This window comes from Drosophila busckii, chromosome 2L, assembly GCF_011750605.1.
Source record: "Drosophila busckii strain San Diego stock center, stock number 13000-0081.31 chromosome 2L, ASM1175060v1, whole genome shotgun sequence".
NCBI classification, from domain to species: domain Eukaryota; kingdom Metazoa; phylum Arthropoda; class Insecta; order Diptera; family Drosophilidae; genus Drosophila; species Drosophila busckii.
The window spans coordinates 16980377-17006730 of NC_046604.1; the positions used below are offsets into that span (position 1 = coordinate 16980377).

The window sequence follows — 26354 nt, forward strand, 5'->3', positions numbered from 1 at the left end:
TGGAGCCATATTTTGCGAAATTTTCATACAAAATTCTTGAATAATTGAATTTTCCTTTAATTTATTTCGAATTACATTTACAACTCACACTAGAAATTTACAGAACAAAGTCTTTAATGGGCGGGAGGCAAAAAAAAAAGAAGATAAAACTTAAAATAATACACATTAATAATGCATGTGTAAATGACAAGTATTAGTTACATTTTAATTGTAAATTTGCAATTTATTTAACACATTAGGCGTAACACTCGAAGCAAAGTTTGGCATGATCTGTGGCTTAACCCGAAGACAGCATCAGCAGCAGCAAACAGAAAGTAGACTGAATAAATAACGTTCCACCATTTGGCGCCAATTACTCGATATTAAGCGAGGACATCAGATCTTCCACACTGAGAATGAAAAATAAATTTATAAAATTGAACTGTGCGAAACCCTTTGACAGTACGCACGTGATATCCAAATCCTGAAAATCAACACCCAACCAGGCAACAGCCAGGCAGTAATGCTGGAACAGCTGCAACAATAGCTCGCCTTCGTCCAGCATTTCCAAACGCTCTATGCGCTGTCGCTCCGCTGCTGAGATGCTTTCATAAACCTGCACCATATCCCAAGCGCGTGCACCACTCCAGCCACAGTCCTTGAAGCGATTCGTCTGCGTCTCCAGCGACAAGCAGGACTCCACGCCAGCCAGGCTGCAGCCACGACTACGCAAATTGTTGAGCATGACCTCACCAAAGCGATCGTTCATATTCACCTGCAGCAAGCGATACTTGTAATAAATTCGTAAATACAAGTGGAAAATGAATACTCACCTGCTCATAGTTAACAAAGACGGCGGATTTGAACTTCTGCGCTATCCATTTGAGCAAATTGTGACAATTTTGTGCCTCAATGTAGACCAGCACACATTCGGCCAAGAAGATTGTAGGCAGCGTGTAGTCCACCTCAGCCTGCGCCAGCTTGCTGTCCACCTCATCCAGGTTACGCAAATCCACGCCCATCAGATGATAGTTGGGTCCATGCAGATCTGTTGGACTTAGACGCACCTCGCCATCCTCGGCGTTAATCCTGGCCAGCAAGGCCTTATTGCGCTTGATTGTGTAGCATTTGCGCGCCGTTACTGTGGGAAAGTCCAGCTCAATAAAGTTCTTCACCTGATGCGCTGTATCCTGGCGAAAGTAGAGCGTATCGAAGCCACAGCCCAGATTAATTATCTGGCAGTTGCCACCCGTTTTCTGCAAATATATAATTATAATTAGCTTAGTGCAACTTTAATTGCGGTGCATGCGCAACAGGCCAAAAAGACAGTTGACCTTAACACGCGTTCAAGGGCCAGGGCCAATGTGCAAGGACAGGCGGCCAGACAATTGGGCGGCAGCACTGCTAGATATGTTACCGTGAGCCACGTGACTGGCTTGCACATTAATGCAATTCCCACAGATACAGCCTGCGACGCGCATGTCCTGCTGTTGCTTTTTGTCGCTATTACTGCAACCTTCGACTGGCACTAACCTTGAGAAACTTGTCCACACACATCTCGACGCCCTTGACGCGTGCAAAGTAGCCACGATTGATCTCAGGCGCCTTCCTCTCCTGATTGCGCACAAAGTACCCAATGTAGTCGTCCTTCCAATAGCCCAAACGCACGGCGCAGCGCTTGCAGTCACTCGCATCATCGTTGGTGGCTATAACAGCCTCATCACATGGATGAAATTTGTGTGTCGTATTGTGGGCAGCTCCGCCGCCAACTGATGGTGGCTCCATGACGCCGCACCAGAAGTTGTCTACACTAAAATTCGCACAGTTCAAGCACTGATTATGCACTTCTGTCTGCCCTCAGATTATACGTGTTTTTCTTCAAGTTTCTTTGCGCTATATTTTAAATATACAATTAGCTATGCACAGCATATACTTGCAAGAGTTAATTAAATTTATTGTTTATTGTCATCGCCAGTGGTAAGATTTAATTTAATTCATAGTTTTATATTTGTTTGTTTTGTTTTGCGAGCAAGAAGTTCGATGTTTGTGCAAGCAGTGCAGCGATAAAATTACCACTACTGTCGCTCGATAAGTCTATCGAAAGACTGGGCGGCATAAAAGCGCTGCCAACTTTTTAATTGCAATTTGGGCAATCGACAGCAAAATATAAATAAACAAATAATTATAAAAACAATGAATTAAAGGACATGGAATTTAAGCCACATTTAAAACGCAAGAGAAGTAATTGCCAAGATTATCATAAACTCTTGCCCTTTCCACGCTGCAATGAAACTGAGCGCTATCAAGGCTTGTTCACCGGTCTATGCGTGGAGGTTGCAAATTCTGAGCATGCAAAAATAACAAGTCTTCATGATAACGGCTGTTATGGCAGGGGGAGCAAATCTCGTGGTGGTCCCATGTCAGGCGAATCGGACGAGACGTTGCTACTGGGATTGGAAGAGTCCTGTTTGTTGGCTTATTACTTAAAAGTGCTAGAGATTACGGACAAGTTGGGCAATCTGTTGGATTGGCAGGCATACTTAGCGGCAGCCACAACGCTGGACAAAAAGTTTGTCTTCAAGCTGGCGGCTTACTTGTATCTAAAATCCAAAAGTTGGATTATCAAAAGTGGCATAAAATTTGGCGGAGATTTTCGTAAGTTCAATCAGCTTTGCTGTGAGCGTTTAAATTATAAACTGACAACTCTTCCACAGTCATCTATAAGCACGGTCCTAGACATTATCATGCAAGCTTCCTTGTTCTTGTACAGACGCAAGCCCAAAAATTGTGTACACACTATGAGCCTAAGAACTTGAAAGGCATTCAACGCGTTGCCGAAACTTCAGACAAAGATGTTTTGATTTTAAAAGTGAATCAACCCAACGATTTTGAGCTACTGCCGGCCACGCCGCTTGAACTTAAGGCCCTAACCATAGAGGAGACTGTGATACGTCGCTTTAACTACACTTCATTTGTGCAAACTAAACAAAAACAATAATCAACTTAAACTACATTTTCTGCACGCGATGCTTCTTGGGTATACCGGTACTGCGATAATCCGAGCGCTCCTGCAGGTAAATCGCCTTGCATTCGTCTTTGAACGCTTCGTTTTGATACCATCGGGTCAGGCAATCCCTGAGCGCCGAGTTTTGTTTTCTACAAGTGGCGACCATAAGGATACTGCTAGCTTTGCAGCACTCTTCAAAGTCAGCCACCTCCTTGGAGCAGAACTCATCGCGTGCACGATCTCGCATTATCTTTGGTATTAATACTTCGCGCTCCACCTTGCGCAACGATGTGTCATTTGGATCTCCTATTAAGTCAATGTGATGAGTTGCTTGTCCTTTTACGTAATGATCTGCACTTACCCAGGCCATGGGGATTGCGTGGATCAATGGGCGACTGTTGTTCTAGGCTCATTATGTCAGTGGATTAAAAATATAATTAACAAATTTTTCAAAAGCTACTCGTGTTTGTTTTTTTTTTATTTTGCATAAAACAGCTGTTGTAATAACGATAACAGATAACTTGCTCGCTCGTTCATTTATAGTCTCTGAACTAAATCGCTCTTTTTGTTCGATCGCTTAATAAAAATTTAATAATTAAAAATAAATAATACGATGGCTTTTAACAAATTTTTCAATAGTAAGCCTATTTATATTTGCATGTGGTACATAAGACCCTTAAGGCAGTGAACAAAAACGAGCCATTTATTTCGTTCACTTCGGTTCGTTCGCCATATGAGCAAAATACGAGTGTTGCCATATAAGCAAAATACGAGTGTTGCCTTATGAACGTTGTTGTTGAACACTACTGCCTCTTTTTCTGTCAGCTCGCAGCGCCACTGGACGTGTTTCCTTTGCGCTCCCGTTGCATTTTTTTAAACCGCATCCAACATGTCTGAGACATTGCAATTGCGTGGTACCTTGATTGGCCACAATGGCTGGGTCACCCAGATCGCCACCAACCCCAAGGATCCTGACACCATCATCTCGGCGTCTCGTGGCAAGTATACCAAAAGATTTGAGGTTATGTAGAGTAAAATGCAAATCGGCAAAAACTTGAAGCATCCTGCGTTTATTTTGCAAATTTCAAAGAAAGTCTTAATAATAGTGATGTGCTCTTGCAGACAAGACTCTGATTGTCTGGAAATTGACCCGCGATGAGGATACCAACTACGGTTATCCCCAGAAGCGCCTGTACGGTCACTCCCACTTCATCAGCGACGTTGTGCTGTCGTCCGATGGCAACTACGCTCTGTCCGGTTCCTGGGATCAGACTCTGCGCCTGTGGGATTTGGCTGCCGGCAAGACCACTCGCCGCTTCGAGGGACACACCAAGGTGGGATAAGTTTCCAAGTGTTTACACGTGTTGAGCTTAGGGCTTAGAATTGCTCTATGAAAAATTCTTTACTCTTTGTGTTTGTCGGTATTGGTGAAGTAGCTACCCGTAAAGTAAGGTTAGATTTAGTTAGCACACCAATACCAAAAGACAAACACACACACATGCATGCATGCTTACAATGTAAGTGTGTATGCATGTTGTGTATAAATATTGCGCCTATGCGAGGCAGAATTTCTGGTTGACATCTTTACGCTTCAACGCCTGAGTCTTCATACTTTTGCGTGCTGATCTTTCGTAAGTAGTCTACAAGTTTGCAGCTCCTTCGAATACCAAGCAAACAAAATATTTGATAAAAAGACTGCCTTTAACTTATAATGGTTTGACTTGTTATTGCAGGATGTGCTGTCGGTCGCTTTCTCCGCCGATAACCGTCAAATCGTGTCTGGCTCTCGCGACAAGACCATCAAGCTGTGGAACACCTTGGCCGAGTGCAAGTTCACCATCCAGGAGGATGGCCACACCGATTGGGTGTCCTGCGTGCGTTTCTCGCCCAACCACTCGAATCCCATCATCGTGTCTTGCGGCTGGGATCGCACCGTCAAGGTCTGGAACTTGGCCAACTGCAAGCTCAAGAACAACCATCACGGCCACAACGGTTATCTGAACACCGTGACTGTCTCTCCTGACGGTTCCCTGTGCACCTCCGGTGGCAAGGACTCCAAGGCTCTGCTGTGGGATCTGAATGACGGCAAGAACCTGTACACTCTGGAGCACAACGACATCATCAACGCACTGTGCTTCTCGCCCAACCGCTACTGGCTGTGCGTCGCCTATGGCCCATCCATCAAGATCTGGGATCTGGCATGCAAGAAGACCGTTGAGGAGCTGCGCCCTGAGGTCGTCTCGCCCACATCCAAGGCCGAGCAGCCACAGTGCCTGTCCCTGGCCTGGTCCACCGATGGCCAGACCCTGTTCGCTGGCTATTCCGACAACACCATTCGCGTCTGGCAAGTGTCTGTATCAGCTCACTAAACGGATTGCTGTTTTATATATGACGTAGCCTAGATTGGTCGCCCATTGATTTGTTTAAACCAAAACAAAAATAAATTTTAAGCGACGCTTATGAAAATTTAACAAGTTTAATTTATTTACATAGAACATAACTTTTTTATTATTGCCACTGGTGTAGATAGCGGGCTTGCCCCTTAGAAATGAATACACACGGCTGATTTCGAGTATTTTTGAAAGTTTTTATTTGTAAACACGTTTATAAGATAGAAAAAAGTTCGTTTTATAAATAAAATGGTATAACAAAAATAATTTAAATAAATATCGATGAATGGTGTGCGGAGATAACGCAATGTGAGCATGAAGAACAATTTGTTTAAAACAACAACTAAAAAGCCCACACACAACAGACTCAACATGTGTGTGTGGGTGTGTGTGTAAAATTCGTACATAATTTGCGATAGGACAAACATTTGATCGCATGGGCTTAGCTAGAGAGCACAGTGGCGTGACAATTATTTATGCCACGACTGTACATATTTGGGCACTTTAGTTTATGTTATTTGTTGCTAGCTGCAGCAGGCAAAGAAAACTGGCTAAAGGAGCAGTTTACTGCTGTCACTTGGTCTTGATTGAATTGGAGCGTGCTACAGCAACGCCAGATGCTGACTTGGCCAGCGGTGGTGTGTCTACTAGTTTGCCACTCAAGCTGCCGCCGCCGCCGCTACTGCCAATGCGATAAATATCATTCCTAAAAACAATAACCAAGACGGTAATGTTGTCGACAGAGCCGCGCTTATACGATTCCATGGACAGCGACTTGGCGCCAAAGTCCGACTCCTTCAGATGCTCCTGCACAAAGCTGCAGGCCTCCTCATTGCTAAACGTGTCCCAGAGTCCATCCGAGGCGAGTATGAGAAAGCGTGGTCTGCAAACAAAAGCGCAGATTAGCATTGAACTTAAACATGGAAGCCATGCTACTCACTTGTGATCATTTAGCTCAAAGGTCAGTATGTCCGGCGTGGCAATGACTAGATTCTGTAAGTGCCTAAAGTTAATAACAAGCGCACATAACTGTTAAACATGCATACCTTGTCCTTAAGCGGATAATCACCCAGCGCACGTGACGTTGCCAAGACGCCAGCGACGCGCCAAACGCCACGGAACGCAATGAATCCGCCGGCATCATGTATGCGCTTGCGTTCACGCACCTGTTGCGGCTTATGGTCAAAGGACAAGGGTATAGCAATGCCACGTGCATCGAACATAACGCCACGCGAGTCACCCACATTGGCCACAATAAGCGTGCTGCCCTGCATAATGGCAATGAGAGCCGTAGTGCCAGCTATGTTGGTCTGCAATAGCAATAGATTAATAATATAAAAAGTGTGAGGCTAGTTATGTCTAACCGTCTGCTTGGCCTGCTCCACTAGCTTGTGATCCGCCGACAGAATCTCATCCGTTATGAGCTTGCCAAAGTTAATGCGTCCCTGTTCGATATAGCACTTCGCTTCGTAGCTTGGCGGCGGCGCATTGTTTGCGCTCTGTGCATTATTGTTGTTCAGAAAGGATTCCTTGGCTGCATTGCTGCCACCACTGGCACGCATGGCGCTGTTTAGTTGTGCCGTATAGAAGTCCGTTATCTGCGCCTCCGTTGTCTTTTGCTTAATGACGCTGCAGTCTGTCGTAGTGCTCTGCGCCTTGCGCAGACTGTCGCGTCGTGCCACAGGTTCGTTGTTCTCCTTGTTGGCGTTATCCTTGCGGCTTTGCTTGCGCACCAAATAGGGACTCTTGTCATAGTCGCCAGCGCTGGCGCCGCCGCCCCGTTGCAGTAGCTTGTGCACTTCGATGATTTTATTGTAAATATTCTTGACCAGCACATCGCGTGCAAAGTCGGCAGCAAACTCGCCGCCATGTCCATCGAATACGGCAAAGAACGCAACGTCCGTATTGTTGTTAATGTTCTCCTCAATAATGTATCTGCAAGCTATAGCTTTAGTATTTGCTTCTCAGATGGTGGCCACCACTTACCTGTCCTCCATGTGCGGCCTGCGTCCGAGCACTGCATAGGCGGCGCTCTGCTGGCGCACCTCCTCCCAGCTCTGATGATCTCCTGCCGCGCCAGACATCTCCATGACGCGCGTGGCAGCATGTTGGCGTCCCAGCGTCGCTTGTATGCGTCCAAGTATGCTGCGACTCCAAACATCAACCGCTTGCAAATAGATCAACAAAACAAAGAGTATAATGCCACAGAGTATAACTTCTGGACGCAGCACGTAGAGGCGACATAATTTCCATAAATAGGCCAACGGCGAATTGATGGACGAGAAGCCCACCGCAAATTTTGACAGTATTTTCATATGCGATACGTAGGTCTGATAAAAGATTTTGTCTTCTAGTTCGTCATCCATTGAAGCAGTGCTTCCCAATGTGTCGCAATGCGTGGATTCTTCTTCCTCAAGCGTATGCTATATATAATATATATGTGAGTGTGTGTGTGTTGTATGTATGTGTTGATTTAATTTAAAATCACTGAACTCGGCCAAAAGCACTTGAGAGTAGGAATCTTTGGTTTAATTATTTTGCGCACACACTCATTTCATCAGCAGCCTTTATGTTTTTTTTTATTATTTTGTATTTTCGTGTTTTTATTTTTGCCTTATTTGCATTTGCGACTTTCGCTTTGTGTCGCTCTCATTATTTGACGTATTGCACAGCAGTTTCCTCCGACTTTTGATGGCAGCATTATATTATTTCAGATTTCAGAATATTTTTTATTAATAGCTACTGTTGCTTGCATAAACCAAAAACAACAACAACACATCCGCTTATTTACGTATGTGTGTGTGTGCGTAGCTGTGCGTAAAACATTACGTTATCTTAAGACTCTTACGTGATACAGTTTGACAGCCAGCGCTACCTAGCGGTTAGCAGTTTGAGAGCCATTACTACACAGCGGTTAGCCGCGTTTGCTGAAACATGTTGCAAAAGCTGCTGAAACTTGTTGCAAAAGCACTCAAACATGTTGCTTAAGTGTGGCCATGTTTGTTTTCGCTTAGAAGCGCGATTTTCAAATGCACTGTAAATAAATTATATTAATGAATTTGTTTATACCTGCTGTGCTGCGCACTGATTTTCTATAGCTTTTATCCATTTCCGCGTTTTATATGTGGCCAAACATTGTGAACACTTTGTACGTTTAAATTTTAGCTAAATACAAAAATGAGGGCCAATTATTAAAGAATTGAATTGAAAACAATTTCAGCACGCGACGCGAGTAAGAAGCGCAGCCAAACGAAAATGACAAACCGCCAAACACAAGCAGCATTTATATATATAATATATTGTTTATTATGCTTTGCCCAATGCGCGTCAAAATACAATTACACAAAATAAATATAATAGATTTATGATGGCAGTGAAGCCTCAGCGAACGAAAATTATATAAAGTACATAAATAAATGAACGACAGATGGTAAAATTTGTTGAATAATATTCATTCGCTGACTAAATTTGGTAAAAATCCAAAAATAGAAATGGAATTCACATATGTGATTTCAATTAAAAAATACAATTTAAGCTAGAAAGTTAAAATTTTAATGATTTTTATGTGAAAACTACATTTATTTGAAGCTTTCACTGTATATTTTCCACTATTCCCAATTGAGAATAGTCACTCATATGTGGGGACATGACAATTTTACTAAATGCGCGCTCTCTGAGCAAATTAAACAAAACAAATATAAAATGTATTTTTAAGTAGTAATTTAATTAAATTTATTGTATTTGTATTTAGTTTGTTGCATTACACGCAAATTGCTGTTGGTTTACTTCGTAAGTAGTACTTTTTTGATAGAAAAAAACTTAACTAAAAAAAATGCTGTGTGCGCCAGTGTGTACACAAGCTTTAAAGAAAATGGCATACAAATTTTTAAATTGAACATTGCAGTTAACAGTGGACTTAACGAAATAGAAATAACTTCCTGTGCGTTGCGTTTTTGTTCGTAAAATATGGCTGCAAAAGAGAAATTGTTAATTAAACAAATTGGAATGGCAATAAATAAAAACACACCTTGCTGCTATTGCAACCTAAACGGTGCATTGGCGATAACGATCGGCATTTTGCTGAATGTTGTGCAAATAAACGTTTAGCTCCTCGTTCAGCGGCTGTATGGATAGCTGCAGCTTGGACAGCTGCTCTATTTTGTTCTGGTACGTTTCGGTCAGCTGGTTAAGCTCACTCATTTTCTCATTGGTATCCACAGTTAGCTTGGAGGCACGCTGCAGCAGCAGCTTGGCACGCTCGCGCGCCTGCTCGGAGCGAGTGGCGCGTTCGCTGAGCGTTTGATTGGTGGCACTGGTGGAGGACTGCAGATTGCTGGCTTCGCTGCGTGCATTCACGGCCTGTTGCTTGACACGCTGCGCACCCTCGCTAATCTCCTTGGCGGCCATTTCGTATTTGAGCAAATGCTTCTGCAGACGCTGCACCTTCTTGGCCAGCTCGTCCACTTGCTGTGCTGTATCGTTCGCTGGCTGCGCTGCCTGCTCTGTTTCGATGTCAATCTGCTGCAGATCCTGTCGTGCTAGCTCAATGTTGCTGTTGGCCTGCTGTATGGCATCCTGTGCTTTGAGCTGTGAAGCATTCGCTGCTGCCAAATGCTCCACCACGGAATTGGCCATAACCAAAATGCTATTCGCTGTCTCCTTGGTGCTGTTTGCTGTTGACTGCAAGTTGTTGACGCGCTCCAGCTGCGGACGCGTCTTGTATATAATGGACTCGACATTCTGCAGCGAGGCGACGGCATCATTGATCTGCGTGCTAAGCGATTCAATTTCCTTGGGATCCAGCGTTAGATCCAGCTGCAGCGTCTGCTGTGCCAAATCCTTGCTCTCCTCAGGCAGCGCTGTTTTGTTAATGGAGAAATCATTGACGGCATTGATGAGATTGGCTGCCAGCTTGTTGCTGTTGTCGGTGCGATTGCGATAGAGCTCGGACTGCTCAAAGCCGGACTTGGCTTTCTGATAAGCCTCCGAAGCATTAAGCTTGGCCTGCGTTAAGGCGCGTATGGTCTGATCCGCTTCATCCTTCTTGCTGCTAATAGCCTGCTCCGTATCCTTGGCCACCTTAAAGGCCTCCGAGCTCAAAGCGCTTGCGCCATGCTCACAGCTCAAGAAGCCACCGCACTTGCCACAACCAGCGCCGCCACACAGATTATCACAAGGATCACCCGGCTGGCCGCACACCCAGTTGTTCAGCTCCGGCAGCTGTGCACTCAACGTTGCCAGCTCAGCACGATAATCGGCTATGGATTGATCATTCTGCGCTATGGCCGCTGCCTCGTCCTTAATCTTATTGGACAGCGTTTCCACGCGCTTGCATGTGCGATCCGTTTGGCCCGCCAGCTCCTGTGCCTCATCCTTCAGTGCAGCCAGATTGCTAACACGCTCGTAGGCATGACGCGTCAGATTCAAGGCGCCCTCAATGTTCGACTCCTGCAGCTCAATGCCATTGGCCTGCAGCTCCTGCGACAGCTGCTGCACCAGACGCGAATGATTCTGCAGTCCCTCCAGCTCGACGGCGGACAAGCTCAACGAATTGTAAATGCTGTCCAGGCTCTGCTCCGTTTGGCTCAAGCGCTCATGTGAGGCGGTGAGCTGCTGCTGCAACGAGTTCGCTGCTGCATCCAGCTGCTGCATGTCCTGCAAACTAACCGTGGTGTTCTGCAGCAAATCCCTGACGTGCTGCAGCTGCTTGTCCAGCTCACTGAACTCCGCTGTGTACGCGCCCGTGGCGCCCACCTGCTTAATCTCGCGTGCACGTTGTATATTCGCTTGGGTGGCTGCATCCAGCGCCTGCAGTATCAGATCCCAGTTGTTGAAGCATTCGCCGCAGGGCGCGCAGTGCGGGAACTGGCCCAAATAGCCGCGTGCGCACTCGTTGCACTTGTAGCCGCCAATGCCCTCGTGGCAGACGCACTGTCCCGTCTCGCGATCGCACTGGAAGTCGGCGGCGCCAAACTGATCGCACTCACAGTTCTGGCACTGCTCGTTGGGATTGCCCCAGTAGTGCGCCTCGCACTGATTGCAGGCGCGTCCACCAAATCCAGCCTTGCACTCACACTGACCCGTAAACAGATGACACTGCTCCTGCACAGCGCCAATGGCGTCGCAATTGCAGGCCTCGCAGCCCTCGCCGGAGGCAATCTTCCAGTGATTCAGCGCGCACTCGCTGCAGTGCAGACCCTGCACATTAGAGAGGCAAGGACATTGACCTGTGTGGCGATCGCAATGCGCCAGCGTCTTGTTGGTGCCCAGCAAATCGCAGTCGCACTGGCGGCAGTTCTGCTGCAGTGCATCGCCATGATAACCATCCCGACAAAGCTCGCAGTGATCGCCTGTGGTGTCGTACAGACACTTGAGGCAGGCGCCCGTGCGTCGATCACAGTTGCCCACATCATAAGCATCGATGTTGTTGCTGCACTCGCATTTCTCGCAGCTGCCGCCCAGCTCCGGCTCACCGAAATAGTTGTCCGCGCATTGCTCGCAGCGTGCGCCGGCATAGCCTGGCTGGCAGTGGCACAACATGTTGTTGTTGCGCGTATCCAAGCTGCAGCCGGCGGCATGACTTAGCCCCGAAGCGACTGTGTCCGGACAGCGGCAGGCGCGGCAGCCAATTTCGGAGCCCAGCAACGGATCACCATAGTAGCCATCCAGGCACTGATCGCAGCCATAGCCGGTGGTGGAGTCCTGGCAATTCAAGCACTGACCGCTGAGCTGATCGCAGAGCGCGGCATGTCCATTGCACTCGCAGACGCGACAGCTGGGGAACTGCCAGTAGCCAGGCTGGCACTGATTGCACTCGCGTCCATAGGTATTGGCATGGCAGGCGCACTGTCCGGTCAGCAGATCGCAGTTGTTGTCCTTGCTGCCAATGCTGTTGCAGTCGCAGGCGCGGCAGCCCTCGGGACCAAACCCATAAGTGCCTGGCGCGCACTGATCGCAGGTTCTGCCCACCACATTGGGCTTGCACTGGCAGTAGCCGCCGCTGGCGTCGCACTCCTTGCTCAGCGAGCCCGTCGGATTGCAGTTGCACATGCTGGCGCCGTCGTGTATATAGATGCTCACGTCCTGCTGCATGGCGCGGCAGATCTCCGGCTGCAGCGCATTGCCACGCACGTCGTACAAGCTGCGATTGCAGTTGTTGCGATTGTATTCGCGCAGACGCAGCTCGCCGGGACCGCCCTGGAAGATGGGAGTGATTTCGATGCGTGGTATAAGCGTCAGCGAGTCCACCAAGATGGTGGCCGAGGGATTGTCTTCGTTGTGACGGCGGCGCTCAAAGAAAATGCGGAATTTGTACACTTTGCCCGCCTCCAGGCAAACATCGGGCAGTGCCACCACCTGGCGCTCACGCTCGGGCAGCACGAAGGGCACACGCGCCTCGCTCTGCGGCTGCTGCAGCAAATGCGCGCACTCGCCTGCGGGATCAATCTCATCGGGACGCACCAGTGTAATGTAGGCATCCTCCCAGTCGCCACGCGACGTTGCCTGGTAACGTATGAGCACATCGTAGGGCATGCTGCGTGGCACGTCGTCCACATTGATTACCAGCTCTGTGTGCTCGGGCACGCGCGAAAAGCCAATGCCCGTGAACTCGGGCGCATGTGGATCCAGATTGGTGGGCTGCGGTTGCGCCACCATGCTGCAGTTGCCGCCGCTGCCGTAGGAGATGCAAAGATCCGCCGACTCAGCGTCATGCACCACATGCAGCTCGGGTATGAAGTAGTTTTGCTTGGGCTGCGAGCAAGTGCGTCCGGTCATGTGCGAGCGGCAGCGACACTGTCCGGAGAGCACATCGCAGTAGTTGTCATAGGAGCCGCCGGGATCGCAGTTGCACAGCGTGCAGCCATCCTCGGATTCGGACAGCCCGTAAGTCTCAGGGCGGCACTGATTGCAGTCCTTGCCGGTGACCAGGCGCTTGCAGGTGCATTCACCCGTATGCATATTGCAGCCGGAGTTGTTGACCGTGCCCAGCGTATTGCAGGTGCACTCCTCGCAGCCGAGGTCGCTGTCCTGGCGCAGATTCCAGTAGCCATCCTTGCACTGATCACAGCGACGTCCCTTTACATGCGGCTTGCAGTGGCAGGCGCCGGCGTTGATGCCGTTCTCCGGATCGTTGAACGAATCGCAGATGCCCTCGTCCAGTGCGCCCAAAGGATCGCAGTCGCAGGGGCGGCACACATGCGGACTGCTCAGCTGCTCGCTGGGATCGCGATAGAAGAAGGGCATGCACTCCTCGCAGTGCTGACCCTGCGTATTGTGCAGACAATTGTCGCAGAAGCCGCCCGAGACATGGCCCGAGGCAACGAACACCGCCTCGTCGAAGTGACAGCTGACGGCGTGGCCATTGCACTCGCATTTCTTGCAGGCATTGGTCTGCTTGCCAAACGCCGGCTTCCAGGGCAGATCGTTGTAGAAGTCCTCGCAGGTCTCGCAGTTCAATCCTTTTGTGTTGTGCGTGCACTCGCAGCGTCCGTGCACCATCTCGTAGTCGGTGGTAATGACATCGTCCAGCGGCAGGCACTGCGAGGCGTGTCCGTAGCAGGAGCAGGAGCCGCGCACCACCATGTTGGCAATGCCGTAGTAGTACTTCTCCTCGTTCTCCAGACGATTGTCGAGCAGATTGTCGCCCAGCTTGTGCAGCTTGGTCATCTGTATGCGCAGATTGGTCATCTTCAGTTGGTTCTGCACATGCTCCGCATACGGATCGGTGACATTGATGTTGGGCGGCAGCACGCGGAAGATGACCTCGCCATTGCGCGACGGCTCCACGTAGGAGTAGCGCGAGGTGCACATGACGTCCGTAATATTGCGCAGCACGGTGGGCACACCCGGAAACGCTTCCTCGCAGTCATAGGCAAAGTAGCGATACACATGCCAGCTCTTGCCAAAGTCAAAGCTACGCTCGATGTACATGGCAGCCGGACGGAAGGTCGTAAACGTTATAATCAAATGCGTAAAATGGAACTCCGCCTCCAGATCCAGCTGTATGGTCACGTTCTCCTTGCCGTTCTCCGACTGCCACCAGGTGGGTATATTCGTGCCCGGCTTGGTCTTGTATATAATCTGTCCAATGCGATGATTCTTGTACGGATCGTGGCGCGTCTCGTCGCGTGAATCGCACAGAAAACATTTCTTATCCTGCAAATGCGACAGAATGCAAAATCTCTCCGGCGACTGCAGACCACAAGTGGAGCTGGCCGTCAAGCGATTCTCACGTCCAATTAGCAAGTTACCCGTTGCTGGATAACAGCTGGAGCGCTCGCAGGGATGCGTCTTAATGTACTGACGCGGCGGATTGCGCGGCCTATCCGGACGTCCATGTGATGGCGCTACGCGCTGCGCCTGCAGCTGACCGCTGAGCACGGCGAGCAGCACAAAGCAAACAGCGATAAGCGACATCTCGCTCGCTCACTCGCTTACTCGTTCGCTCGTTCGCGCGTTCACTCTCGTTGCTTTCGTTTCGTTTGGTTTTGGGCTCGTGTCCCAACTAGAGCGCTTCCGGCTCCGTTTCTCTAATGCTGTAATCAGCGTTTCGTTCGATTTCCTTTTTTTGAATTTTTCTTTTTCAGCGCTTTGCACACGTGTCCAAGCTGCAAATTCAAACAGTTAAACATTTTATTTTATTTATAACTTATAACTTACCTTTGTCTCTAAAATTTGCCTGCGCTCATATTGCGCCTGTCTAAGCCTCGCGCTGTAATTTGTACAAAAAGAAGAAACTAACATTAATGTTTTTTTTTATAGTTTTTATTTTTAGCTTATGTGTGTTTTGCGGCTTATCAAGAACATTGTTCCAATTAATGAATTTAATGCGTCCGTACCCAACGAATCTTATGCGCCAACTGAGTACTAAATCTCGCTCCGATTCTCAATGAACTGTCTACACATACTATAAGTTTGTATATTGGGCGATAAACCAACCCCACACACACACACACACACACACACAAAGTTTAATCCGTTGTTGCTTGGTGCGTTTGTTTATCAGCTCCCAAGACTTGTACTAAGTGTCGAGATGTTCAACACAAATTCATTGTATTAAATACAAAAATAATGAAAGAGTTGCTTTAGTTATGATCTCATCCAGTTTGCCAGGCCAAGCCACTAGACAAATACTCTATGTGCACAATAATTTAACAAAATATTTGTTCAACAATCAATTGCAGCCTTAAAAATAGTTTTGACTTTTTTTGTTTGAAATACACTCAACAAATAGCTGCATGCAGTTTAATCAATTGAAATAAAATATTTGCTTCAGGGCCTCTAAAAAATTTTAAGATTTATAACTTGCAAAAGTTTCATATAAATAATCATATGTGTTTAGCTTAACTATAAAAATTCTCAACATTTATATATTATTATCGAATTAACTAATGATTTAACAGCTAAGCGCACTTGTTAACAATTTTTCTATAGTATATCATTCTCCATTTCAAATATTTTGTGCTTACTAAAAATATAGCGGTTTACTTTCTAGAGATCTATAGTTGCTAGAGACAAAGATCAACAATGCTTAGAATTGAGTTTGATTTTAAAATGAAAGTAAAATTCTTAGAAAAATTTCATATTCAAATTTCATTCATACCAAATTAAAAAAACTGCACAATTGTTTATTATTTTAATCAAAATCATTTCTAGCCTTACATGTATCTCTGACTGCTTGACTTAATTTTATATTTTTGTATTTTCTAGCGTATTTCGAATTGCCTACAACATTTTTATAAATAGTGCTATGGCAGCATTTGGAATTGGGTCTATGTGGCGCTTATCAGCGGCAGAGTGAGTGAAAAAAATGTAAACTATGCTACAGAAGTCACACAGAGAAAGATAAGACAGCTTCAGAAGTCAAAACTTGTGACCGGTCGGTCGGTCAATCGATACGAGCATGAAATTCAAATTTCGAACTCGAAAGTGAGTAAAGTTTCATAACTTTAAAACGATAAGAGTTCATTCACAGAATGTGGCTTATATACTATGATATATACACACACACACACACATGTATGTGTGTGTGTTTGGCGGTTTGGTTAATTGCTTTAAACTTTATATATTTTTTTTAATTTCATTTTCATTTGGGCGCGCTCTGGCCCAGGCAGTGCGTTTTGTATGTGGACAGCAGACTGGCAAATAAACAAATAAGCAAAGAACTAAACAAAACGTAAATTTACCAAGCACACACACACACACAACTAAACTATTTACATATTTTGCAAATAGATAATTAATATGCACACAAGCTAAAGCTTTAGTTAGTGTTTGCTAATTTGCATAACAATTTTAATTAGACTGTTTTTTTTTATTGTGTCGCATTTCGCGCCCAAAAACAATTGTTGCAACAACAAGAAGAACAACAACAAAAACAACAGCGCGTAGTTTTTACTACTATAACAAATTATTTTATTCTATATCACTCTTTTATAAAATAATGCTAGGGTATTTTCAAATGAAACAGCATTGGAGCCAACGTTTTGGGCTTCATTGTGGGGGCATCTACAGAATTGTTTTAATGTACATACAAAGTCTCTACATATGTCTGACCTGACTGTGTGTCTCTGCCTAACTGAAAGTTCATTAAAATTGCCTCAACAATTGTTGTTCTTGGCTTTTTGGCATGTTTATATATACGATTCTATTAAAGCGCACTGCTTATTGACCGCACATCCTCAGCTGGAATAGTTTTGCGTTATGGAGAACATATGTGTGTTAATTTTCTGGAACTCTGGCCCACAAAACAACAGAAAAAAATAAAATGAGATCAGCATGCGGCATTTCTTTATATTTAGAATTGAACTAAGTCCTGAGCCAGAACCATATTAGCATTTATATTGCTGTGTGTGGGTTAGCTATGTTTAGCCTATGGCACTATATCTCTCGGATCGTTGACAAAAGCTTGGCTCATAATTTTAATTAGCAATCTAGTAGCTGCAAGTAAATGCCTGGCCCGACAATTTGCTTAGCGTTGCACTATTTTTTATTTTTTTGTTTAAATGCATTATTCCTTGGCTGCTCAGATACAGCACATGCGAGGGCAGTTCTTAAAATGCTAGAGATAGCAATTTTAAGAAATTTGATATGCAAAGTAATTGAAGTGAATTAATCAAATTGCTTTAAAGAATGCTACAATATTTTAGTGTAAACAATTTCAACTTTATATTATATTTAAGATTGCCCTCGTTTACAAATATATACATGTTTGTAGCTATGCTCATGTGCAAGGCAAGGCATTCTGAAATGGGTTTTGGGTATGAGGCATCATGTTACAAGTCGTCTGAATCGACTTACATGCATTCATACAGACATATGCATCGGTATGTAATCTAAAGGGAACTCGTGTGGTCTATAGCATGAGCTTTTATGTATTTTTCTTTGGCAGAAATCTCAAAACTTAATGATAAACACGCTGCAGTGAGAGTAACAACAACAACAACAAAAACAACGGATGCAGAGGCAGCAGGCAGCAGGCAGCAAGTGAAGTGGCAGTCACAACAAACGGGGCAAGTAGATAAAAAATAAAAAATAAAAGAATGCAGACGCAACAGCTGCGCAGTAAAAACTGAATTTAACCAAATGAATTTCTGATTTTTAGCTAATAATCTAACTTACCATGTTGTGTTTCAACTCCGCGCAGTTTTCAAAAATCATTTTTTTTTGTTATACACATAAACAACAATGCACTGTCACAGTTTTTGGTTGTTGTAGCTAAACACTTTTCAACTTCTTTTTATAAACTTGAAGAAGGGAACACATACGCACACATGCACATTGTGCATATACAGATACAGATACACAGGCACAACAGAGAGAAGATATTTTCCAAGAGGACGGACGGGAAAAGAAAAACTCCGGACTACCGAAACTACCGTCCATTCACCAAAGATCCACACTCGTTACTGAGCGAGTCGCATTGCCGACTGCGCTGATGTTGCTCAGCCTGGCAAAGTATCTTTCAGATACTTTAAGTGAGTAAGCAAAGACCAAGCGCAGAAGAGAGCGACATAGAGAAAGAGCGCACGAGAGAGCAAACAAGTGAGGGACAGAGAGAGCGAGCTCAGACCACTGAGGACTCAAACTTCTTGGCTAAATTATTTGATTTTAACTAGTACTTTGTTTTAATTTTTTTTATTATTTAATTTAATGATTTTATGTTCAAGAACACAATTGTTCAAATCACGCGCGCATCTTTCCATCCCTACACCGATCGCATTTAATATGTACGCTACGCTTGGCAACACTTGTCTTGACGACAGTTGGCAACGCGCAGCTAGTATTTTAGCAACCCTGCTCTGTGCCTTGCAAACTAAATAAGTTCGTTCGTTCTTTTGTTCATAATTTGTCCGTTGGCTTAGAATCTATACAATTTATATATTTTAAAATGCTCCCACAGCTTATGCATTTTTGCATATTTATATTTGTATTGTGTAAATAATAAATTATGAGCCACATAAATGATTAAAAAGCAAATAAACAAGGCAAGACAAAAATAACTGAGCCATGAAGCGTGAACAATTCAGTTCGTTCACTCTCGCTCGTTCGTTCACTTTTGTTTTGTTCGTTCGTTCGCGATCTGGTTACACGAAAGAGAGTTCAAAGTGCAACGGAAAAAGCGCCAACAACGCAGTGGGGACAGTGGAGCAGTGAAGCTCTTCCAAATCAGTCAAACGCATTGAATTCCGAGACGCAAGTGCTTTTTTGATGTGAAATCGTTACGATATTTAAAAACATAAAAGGGAAACAGAAAAGCTCGCGCCGAGAACATTGTTAACTATACGGGTAAACGACTACATTTTACATATTGAATTTGAAATAAATGTATGTAGTGTGACGTGTTGTGGAGCTAAAAAACAACGAAACGCAAAAAAAAAAAAAAAACAAAACAAATTGTGTTATGCATAGAGTTTAAAATTTGTAGTCAACATTTTGTCGTGTCTAAATTAACAGTTCCATGGTGTGTGTGTATGGCCGCTGCCGCTGCTGCCCCATCCTGCTGTGCATAACTATAGACAAACATTTCAACATACATATTTAGGTGAGTGTACCTGCCAACTGTGCAACTATAACAATCAAGTTGGCCCCCTTCCCAAATACCCATCGACCCAGCCCTCACCCCCGTCCACCAGAAAGTGAATGAGTGGCACACAAAATAGTCCAGCTAGCATTTCCTCTGCGACTCCGTTTGTATACCCCAAAATTGATTACGCAGTAAACTTAGCAGCCAGCCCAAAGACTTTGGCTATTTGGCGTTTCGGTTTCGTTTTGGATTTGGAAAAAATGCGTTGGTTGCTTTTATTAATACAACACCAACACCAACAGAAGCACACACACACACACAACAATACAACGTGCTTCATTTAAATTTAAATGAAGCACGTTGTATTGTTGTGAGCGCGAGAGCCAAGAGCAAGAGCGCGCGGCATGCGCAATGTTAAACTATAGGGCTCAAGGCGGGGGAGAATGACAAGGGGGCGTGTATGGAGCTGTTGTGTGTGTGTGTGTGTGCGGTATGCGGCGCGGCAAAAAAATCTCTGCCGCTGTTTTGTATATGTTTTTTTTTTTAACCGACAACTAAGTTTGAAATGGACTGAACATCATACAGCAGCAGCAGCAGCAACGGCATCGCCATTCATTTGACGTTGACAACGTAGAGAGGTTTGCTTTCTTATTGTTGTTTTGTGCTGGTGACGTCATTAAGCAAAGCTATTTTAGAAAACTTGTTTTAAATGTGTCTATTGTTTTGAAATTGCTTTAAACTAACGACTGACCGACAAACCAAATTCAATGCAATCGGACACTGCTTGCGTCTCCCCCTCCGCACAGTCTCCCGCATCTGCATCACGTTTTAATGCTTATACTTGCGCTGTGGCAGATAAAGAGCAATATGGACATGTTGTGGTGTGTGTAGTGTGTGTGTGTGAGAGTGCAACTGCACAGCCAGTAAGTTTTGGTTATCGTCACGTGGAGTTATGCGAAGTTGTTTGTGCAGAGCAAAGAGCAGCACATAAAATAGAAGAGAAAGGCTTAGCTCTCAAATATTCAATACAAGATAAGAGGGCTGCAGACACTTGTTAGTTTAAAGTTAAACTTTGCTGATGTCAGAAGTGTGTTTGAATTCCTCAATGCAGTATAGAGTTATTTAAAACCGATCGCTATGAGGCTGATACAGCGCTAGGCAGCGCTATTATTTACACTTGCGTTCATTAAGGATACATGGCAATAAAAGCAAGCACTTTGATTATAATCTAGCTTTAGGTTTAGTCTTTAACATGGACATGCAAATGCGCTATAAAAAGGCTGCACTTCGTCTTGACTTGACTTTTAAACTTTAAATCCGGAAAAGGAAACACATATAGTATGTATATATGTTCGCATGTGAAATTCTCTAACGGCACGCTAACAAAGCGTTCCCTGGTGAGCTTAGTGAGTCAAGCAAAAGGTTAAAAATTTACATAAAATCGAATATTATTTACGTGTGTTGTTCTTGTGTGCGAACGACACACATTTCATGACATGCGGGTCAACATCATAAAACTTTTGGTAGGCAAGGGCCAGCAAAAATTGAGTAGCCCCCAGAGGGTGCTGCTGTTGCTCGAGGGATGGGAGTGGGTGGGTGCTGCACACACCCCAACAAGTTGCCATAAGACGCTACTGCAAATCAATAACAGTGCTTATGATTTAGTGTGTGCTTTTGCTAGTTTGCATAAATAGTAGAATAACTAGAGCATATAGTATATAACTTAAACTATAGACCAAGCAAGCCTTATGCTAACTTTCAGTATTGTAATATATTTTTTTATATAAAGTGTAGTTAAGCTTTGCTTATTTTTTATACTTTTCGTTTGTCAGCTGGCAGACTGACTGACTGCCTGACTGATTGTTATATGCATATATTATCAATAAAGCCATCACATACATATACATATAATGTAAGTGACAAAAGTAGAGCAATATTGATGATGATGTTGTTGTTGTCTTAGGCGCCCCCTAACAAATACAACTTTTAACGACTAACTGTACATAATAACAATAAAGTTTCTACGTAGAACCGTTGTAACACCCTTTGCGGAAAACAGCATTTACTTTAGTCGCCATTTAAGGCCAAGTCAGTTGTGTGGGCGCAGTTGAAAATAATTAGAAAAAAATTGTAGAAAGACAAGCCGGAAGCACATTTGACTTGACTTGAGTCTTATGTGTGGGCAGACTGCTTATTATATCTAATGCTATCTCTAACGATTGTTTGCCCAAGATTAAACTTTATTTTGCGTTTATTTGTGCTTTTGCAGTTGCCAAAACTAAACATGATGCTGGACGATGACAACTCAGATCTGCTGGTCTGCGCCACAGAAATGCAAGCAGGTATGTTTATTAATTCTTTTTAATAACAAATAATTTAAATTTGCATTTCTTTGTAGATCGCTTGTATTTTGTAGTTTTAAAAAGAACATCAAGCCAAAGAATACGGTCAATACACATTATTTTAACATCGATGATGAGTTTGTCTATGAGAATTTTTACAACGATTTTGGGCCGCTTAACTTATGCATGCTATATAGATACTGCATGAAGCTCAACACCAAATTGAGTGCCAAGAGTCACGCAAACAAGAAAATCGTGCACTACACCTCCATGAATCCGGCGAAGCGCCTTAACGCAGCCTATCTGATTGGTTCGTATGCAGTAAGTGTGACCTTCTTTTTCGTTTGTTATTCTTTTTCCCCCCGCCACCGCTCCAGCCCACCTGCACACGTCTTATTTTAGAAAAGTTGACTTGATAACTATTACCATATATATGCTATAGCATAGCAAAGTTTTTGTGCTGACTGACACGCTATAATTAATTCATTTCAATATAGTTTAATGCCTTTAAAGTTTAAAAAGCTTTGATTCAATTTGATTGTTGAGTTTGCTTAATTAGTTTTGATAATTTTAAAGACTTGTGCATTTAAAAATAAAACTTCAAATAGTTAGCGTCATATATCATCTAAAAAATAAAAGATATTTGAGCTTTCTATATTTACAAATTGCTTATAAATGCTGCATGCTTCAAACTATTTAACAATATACATTATTTATGAATTTAATAAACAATTGTGTTTGCTTTGCAGATAATCTATTTGAACAAAACACCAGAGGAGGCCCACAAGCTGCTGGTCGCTGGCGATATACCGGCTTATACGCGCTTCTGTGATGCCAGCTATGGGCCCAGCAATTTCAAGATCTCGCTGCTCGACTGCCTCAATGCCATACATAAGGGCCTGCAGGCGGGCTTCTTCAGCTTCGATGACTTTGATGCAGAAGAGTACGAGTACTTTGAGCGTGTGGAGAACGGTGACTTCAACTGGATAGTGCCGCAAAAGTTTATCGCATTCTGTGGGCCACATCAGAAGTCGAAAACTCTGCCCAATGGCTATCCCTGCCATGCGCCCGAGCGCTACTTTAGCTACTTTCGCGATAATCATGTAACGACCGTGATACGTTTGAATGCTAAAGTCTATCATGCCTCGTCGTTTGAGAATGCCGGCTTCGATCATCGGGATCTGTTCTTTATCGATGGCAGCACGCCCAGCGATGCGATACTCAAGAAGTTCTTGTCCATATGCGAGACAACCAAGGGAGCCATTGCGGTGCACTGCAAGGCGGGACTTGGGCGCACTGGCAGTCTCATTGGTGCCTACATAATGAAGCACTATGGCTTCAGTGCGCTGGAGGCCATTGCCTGGCTGCGTCTATGTCGCCCCGGCTCGGTAATTGGACATCAGCAGCAATGGATGGAGGAGTATGCGTCTTAACATTAATCTTGTTGTTTTTGTTATTAATTTTAAACTCTTGTGCTTGCAGCAAGCAGAACTGGTTATGGGCAGAGGGTGAACGCATGCGGCGACGCTGCTCTTTGCCTATGCTGCAGCATAAGTACGGCATTAACAGTCTGGAGCTAAAGACTATGACGGCTGAGCGCCAGCAGCAGCTTCAACAGCAGCAACAGCAGCAACAAACAGTGGACAGCAACTTGCAGCATGTGGATTTGTTGTTGACACGCGTCAAGGGCATCTCACAGCGCGTGGACACAATGCATTTGCATGATCAGGATACGCTTGATGGCACCGACGAGGATCTATCCGAGCAACAGCCGGAGCCAGAGTCGTATTACCAATCCACAGATGAGGCCAATTGCAATGGCAGCGACAACGATACGGATACAGTTAGTGCGCCTGCCGAGCAGCCGCCATCGTCCGCTTACAGCATCTCTACGCGTAGGCGCAAGTCACCAGCGGGCGCCAATAAGCCCACAGTCATAGCCAGCTCCTTGCGCCGTTTGGTAAATCCCAATGCCGGCCGCAGTCAGCTGAGCTCAGCGGCAGGCGTGCTGGAGCCTGTGAGCAGCAGCTGCACAGAGAAGAAATTACGCAAACCCAGCGCAAGTGTCTTTGAGGCAGCACGTCATACCATCGCCTCATCGGTGCGCATGACGCAAACGGCGCTGGAGAAGAAGCAGGCGCAAACGCAGGGCGATAAACTCAATCAGATCAAAGCGTTGCGGCGTCATCATTCGCGCTCCAGCAACAGGTGAGCACTTTAAGCCAACTCGCTTGACAATTTGTTAATGCTCTACCTCTTTTAGTGAAACTGATGCAAATCTTCGGCATACGCGCGCTCGTTCTCAGCCCTTTCGGAATAACAACAATGTTGTGGCATTGCCTTTAAAGACCAGCAGTGGCTTGGCCAGCAATACAAGCACTATGACCGCAGCACAGCACATTAACAACAATAATAACAACAACAACAACAACAACAATAATAATAGTATTAATAGCTCGCTGCAAAGCTTCAACAACAACAACAGCAGCAGCAGCAGCACTAATAATAACAACAACAACAATAATCTGCTGGCTAGTCGCACACGCAGTCTGGCCATCTACAGCAAAAGGTAAGTAGTGTTCTACAATCCTCTCAACAACAGAAACAACAACACCAACTACAACAACAACAACAACACTTGTTTGATTCGTTTTGAGTTCCATCATGTTTACTTTTTGTTGCCAAAGTGCGCCGGCTTTGCATTTCCTTTAAATGTTCTTGTTCTTTTGTATTCTCTTTGGTGTTCCCCCCTTACTCTCGAACCCCTTACCGATCGCCCGCCCACCTGCTCGCCTATTTGCACCAATTGCAGTTGTACATAGTTTAAGCATTAATCTAATTTAGCATATTTATTACTTATTCCCGCTAACTGTTTGAATTTTTTGCACTAACAATTAACTCGAATTATCGATGCTGTCATCGATAAGGCTAAGTGCGCGCTAAAAGTATCGAGTACTTTTAAACATGCGCTAGATTCAAGCTGAAAGTAACGAGTACTTTTAACGTGCGCTTAGCCATTTACTAATTTTAGCAACTATTGTTTTCTTTTTTTTAATTGTATACTAGCTTTAAACATTTCTTTGTGCATGCAATATTTATGAAATAAACTATCAAAATTTAATGCCGCTTGTGCAAGTTTTATTTTGTTTTCGACCATTTGATTTTAATTTGTTATACTACATTTAAATTTGTTGCTTGGTTTGTATGTGTTTGTAAATGTTTTGCCACACACACTCTCTCTCACTGTCCTCTAAACTCCAAATTCCAAACTCTCTATATCCTTCTTTTTGTCTCTTGTGCTTGGCTGTGGGCTGCTTCGCCTTTACTCCTTTGCCATTCTCCAGAATGGAATTGAAACATCTACGCAAAGCAGAGCAGCAGCTGGAACAGCAGCCCAATGCGGCTGATAAACAGTTGAAACCCTATGCCACAATCAGTGAGAGTAAAATACCCATTGGTATTGGTGGCGCCGGCAGCTCGGCCACCATACCGCCCATACGCTCCCATCATCATATGACGCTGCGGGGTCGCTCGCGTATACGCTACCAGCGGCCTGGTGAGCAGGCTGGCCAGTCTGGGCCAACGTCTCAGGCTTGTACAGTGGCAACGGCGCGTTATTATCGCGATGCGTCTGCCTTACCCACTAGTAGTGCTTTGGGCTCTGGTGGTGCTGGTTGTTATACTATAGCTACGCGCTCCTCATCCGCCACGCTTGATCTTAACTCCAATCCGCTGCCAACTGTCTCCAACAGCACAACAGCAACAACAACAACAACAGCTGCATCAGCAATTGCAACAACAACTGCCGGCGCAAAGTCAAAGATACCCAATTTGAACAACAATCATAGCAACAACTTGAGTAATTCACTTTCTTCCACACCTCCCCTAGACACAAGCCGGCTTAGCATGGCCATCAATGGCAACGGGCGTGCCAGCGCCGAGCTGCAGGCCATACTGGAGCATAACTTCAATCTGGGCAGCAAACGGAACAAGCGCTCCCTCAGCTCCACCCGCATCGAGAAGGACAAGTGTGATGAGTACAATACGAAGTTGCTGCGCAAGACGAGTGTAGTGGCCGCTGCAGCAGCCGCTGCGGCAGCTGCAGCAACAGCAGCAACTGCCAGCCATTTGATGAATAAAAACAACAACAACAACAACAGCGGCAGCAGCAGTAAATATAGCAGCAATTGTGGCACGCCTACAACGAGTCTGGGAGGCGGCAGTCTGCGCCAATCGCGCCGCATACTCGCCGAATCCGCATCTTCAGCTTCCACATCGGCCTCCAATTCGGGCATACCCACACCCACGGCACTTCCAGCAACAACAACAACAACAACAACAACAGCAGCAGCACACTGGCAGCCACGTGGTCTGAGTCGTCTCAGCGCAGTCGAACGCGATCCACAGCAGCAGCATCAGCAGCCACATCATCTAAAGCTGCGCAAGAAGATTAGCTACTAAGGCTGGCTGCAACAGTTATTGCTGCCATATAGTATATATATATTTTGTAAACAAATTATAATAATTTTATTAGTAAAATTTTTAGAAAATCTGCAAAAACCAATACGTATAGGCTGGGGGGGAAATAAAACCGCTAAAGCCTTAACGAA

General features: G+C 45.0%; 7 protein-coding genes across 9 annotated transcripts; 3 read left to right on the forward strand and 4 right to left on the reverse strand.

Moving 5' to 3' along the window:
- Window positions 1–59: 59 nt before the first annotated feature.
- On the reverse strand, window positions 60–1978 carry LOC108599967 (leucine carboxyl methyltransferase 1). Its single transcript, XM_017987225.2, has 4 exons — window positions 1513–1978; window positions 813–1235; window positions 450–754; window positions 60–389 (listed from the first exon to the last, which is right to left on the reverse strand). Exons 1-4 carry the CDS (start codon window positions 1762–1764, stop codon window positions 353–355), a joined length of 1017 nt encoding a protein of 338 aa, XP_017842714.1. The 5' UTR covers window positions 1765–1978; the 3' UTR covers window positions 60–352.
- A 182-nt stretch (window positions 1979–2160) lies between these two features.
- Window positions 2161–2979, forward strand: LOC108602437 (tRNA-splicing endonuclease subunit Sen2). Its single transcript, XM_017990561.1, has 2 exons — window positions 2161–2634; window positions 2694–2979. Exons 1-2 carry the CDS (start codon window positions 2187–2189, stop codon window positions 2975–2977), a joined length of 732 nt encoding a protein of 243 aa, XP_017846050.1. The 5' UTR covers window positions 2161–2186; the 3' UTR covers window positions 2978–2979.
- Window positions 2909–3466, reverse strand: LOC108602447 (COX assembly mitochondrial protein homolog). Its single transcript, XM_017990572.1, has 2 exons — window positions 3348–3466; window positions 2909–3292 (listed from the first exon to the last, which is right to left on the reverse strand). The coding sequence occupies exons 1-2, from the start codon at window positions 3397–3399 to the stop codon at window positions 2988–2990; spliced, it is 357 nt and encodes a 118-aa protein (XP_017846061.1). The 5' UTR covers window positions 3400–3466; the 3' UTR covers window positions 2909–2987.
- A 328-nt stretch (window positions 3467–3794) lies between these two features.
- Window positions 3795–5457, forward strand: LOC108608216 (guanine nucleotide-binding protein subunit beta-like protein). The gene is made up of 3 exons (XM_017999492.1): window positions 3795–3984; window positions 4109–4320; window positions 4720–5457. The coding sequence occupies exons 1-3, from the start codon at window positions 3876–3878 to the stop codon at window positions 5353–5355; spliced, it is 957 nt and encodes a 318-aa protein (XP_017854981.1). The 5' UTR covers window positions 3795–3875; the 3' UTR covers window positions 5356–5457.
- Window positions 5372–8547, reverse strand: LOC108608215 (protein phosphatase 1L). Of its 2 annotated transcripts, XM_017999490.2 has the most exons (6): window positions 8446–8547; window positions 7363–7543; window positions 6741–7311; window positions 6423–6686; window positions 6317–6369; window positions 5372–6259 (listed from the first exon to the last, which is right to left on the reverse strand). In XM_017999490.2, the coding sequence occupies exons 1-6, from the start codon at window positions 8483–8485 to the stop codon at window positions 5950–5952; spliced, it is 1419 nt and encodes a 472-aa protein (XP_017854979.1). In that variant the 5' UTR covers window positions 8486–8547; the 3' UTR covers window positions 5372–5949. The 2 variants fall into 2 exon arrangements, with proteins under 2 accessions (XP_017854979.1, XP_017854978.1); XM_017999489.1 differs by lacking the exon at window positions 8446–8547 and having other exon boundaries at window positions 7363–8136.
- Window positions 8548–9097: 550 nt separating this feature from the next.
- Window positions 9098–18272, reverse strand: LOC108607444 (laminin subunit beta-1). 2 transcript variants are annotated; one of them, XM_017998278.1, is made up of 4 exons: window positions 17998–18272; window positions 15037–15088; window positions 9404–14984; window positions 9098–9346 (listed from the first exon to the last, which is right to left on the reverse strand). In XM_017998278.1, exon 3 carries the CDS (start codon window positions 14791–14793, stop codon window positions 9421–9423), a length of 5373 nt encoding a protein of 1790 aa, XP_017853767.1. In that variant the 5' UTR covers window positions 14794–14984; window positions 15037–15088; window positions 17998–18272; the 3' UTR covers window positions 9098–9346; window positions 9404–9420. The 2 variants fall into 2 exon arrangements, with proteins under 2 accessions (XP_017853767.1, XP_017853768.1); XM_017998279.1 differs by lacking the exon at window positions 17998–18272 and adding an exon at window positions 15216–15230.
- A 747-nt stretch (window positions 18273–19019) lies between these two features.
- On the forward strand, window positions 19020–26281 carry LOC108607448 (dual specificity protein phosphatase CDC14A). The gene is given in 9 exon segments (XM_017998285.2): window positions 19020–19420; window positions 21672–21744; window positions 21801–21815; window positions 21818–22065; window positions 22494–23164; window positions 23227–23952; window positions 24008–24313; window positions 25089–25485; window positions 25561–26281. Coding segments are annotated over 8 exon segments (3066 nt in total). The 5' UTR covers window positions 19020–19420; window positions 21672–21686; the 3' UTR covers window positions 26206–26281.
- Window positions 26282–26354: the final 73 nt, after the last annotated feature.

Coding starts and splice junctions, on each gene's coding strand:
- LOC108599967 (XM_017987225.2), bottom strand. CDS start 1,764: ATGGAGCCACCATCAGTTGGCGGCGGAGCTGCCCACAATACGACACAC. Junction 755..812: donor TCTTTGTTAACTATGAGCAG/GTGAGTATTCAT, acceptor CGCTTGCTGCAG/GTGAATATGAACGATCGCTT. Junction 390..449: donor TTTCAGGATTTGGATATCAC/GTGCGTACTGTC, acceptor TTTCATTCTCAG/TGTGGAAGATCTGATGTCCT.
- LOC108607444 (XM_017998278.1), bottom strand. CDS start 14,793: ATGTCGCTTATCGCTGTTTGCTTTGTGCTGCTCGCCGTGCTCAGCGGT.
- LOC108602447 (XM_017990572.1), bottom strand. CDS start 3,399: ATGAGCCTAGAACAACAGTCGCCCATTGATCCACGCAATCCCCATGGC. Junction 3,293..3,347: donor ACGCAATCCCCATGGCCTGG/GTAAGTGCAGAT, acceptor TTGACTTAATAG/GAGATCCAAATGACACATCG.
- LOC108608215 (XM_017999489.1), bottom strand. CDS start 7,742: ATGGATGACGAACTAGAAGACAAAATCTTTTATCAGACCTACGTATCG. Junction 7,312..7,362: donor AGGCCGCACATGGAGGACAG/GTAAGTGGTGGC, acceptor TATAGCTTGCAG/ATACATTATTGAGGAGAACA. Junction 6,370..6,422: donor ATTATCCGCTTAAGGACAAG/GTATGCATGTTT, acceptor AGGCACTTACAG/AATCTAGTCATTGCCACGCC.
- LOC108602437 (XM_017990561.1), top strand. CDS start 2,187: ATGGAATTTAAGCCACATTTAAAACGCAAGAGAAGTAATTGCCAAGAT. Junction 2,635..2,693: donor AAAATTTGGCGGAGATTTTC/GTAAGTTCAATC, acceptor ACTCTTCCACAG/TCATCTATAAGCACGGTCCT.
- LOC108608216 (XM_017999492.1), top strand. CDS start 3,876: ATGTCTGAGACATTGCAATTGCGTGGTACCTTGATTGGCCACAATGGC. Junction 3,985..4,108: donor CATCATCTCGGCGTCTCGTG/GCAAGTATACCA, acceptor GTGCTCTTGCAG/ACAAGACTCTGATTGTCTGG. Junction 4,321..4,719: donor GCTTCGAGGGACACACCAAG/GTGGGATAAGTT, acceptor TTGTTATTGCAG/GATGTGCTGTCGGTCGCTTT.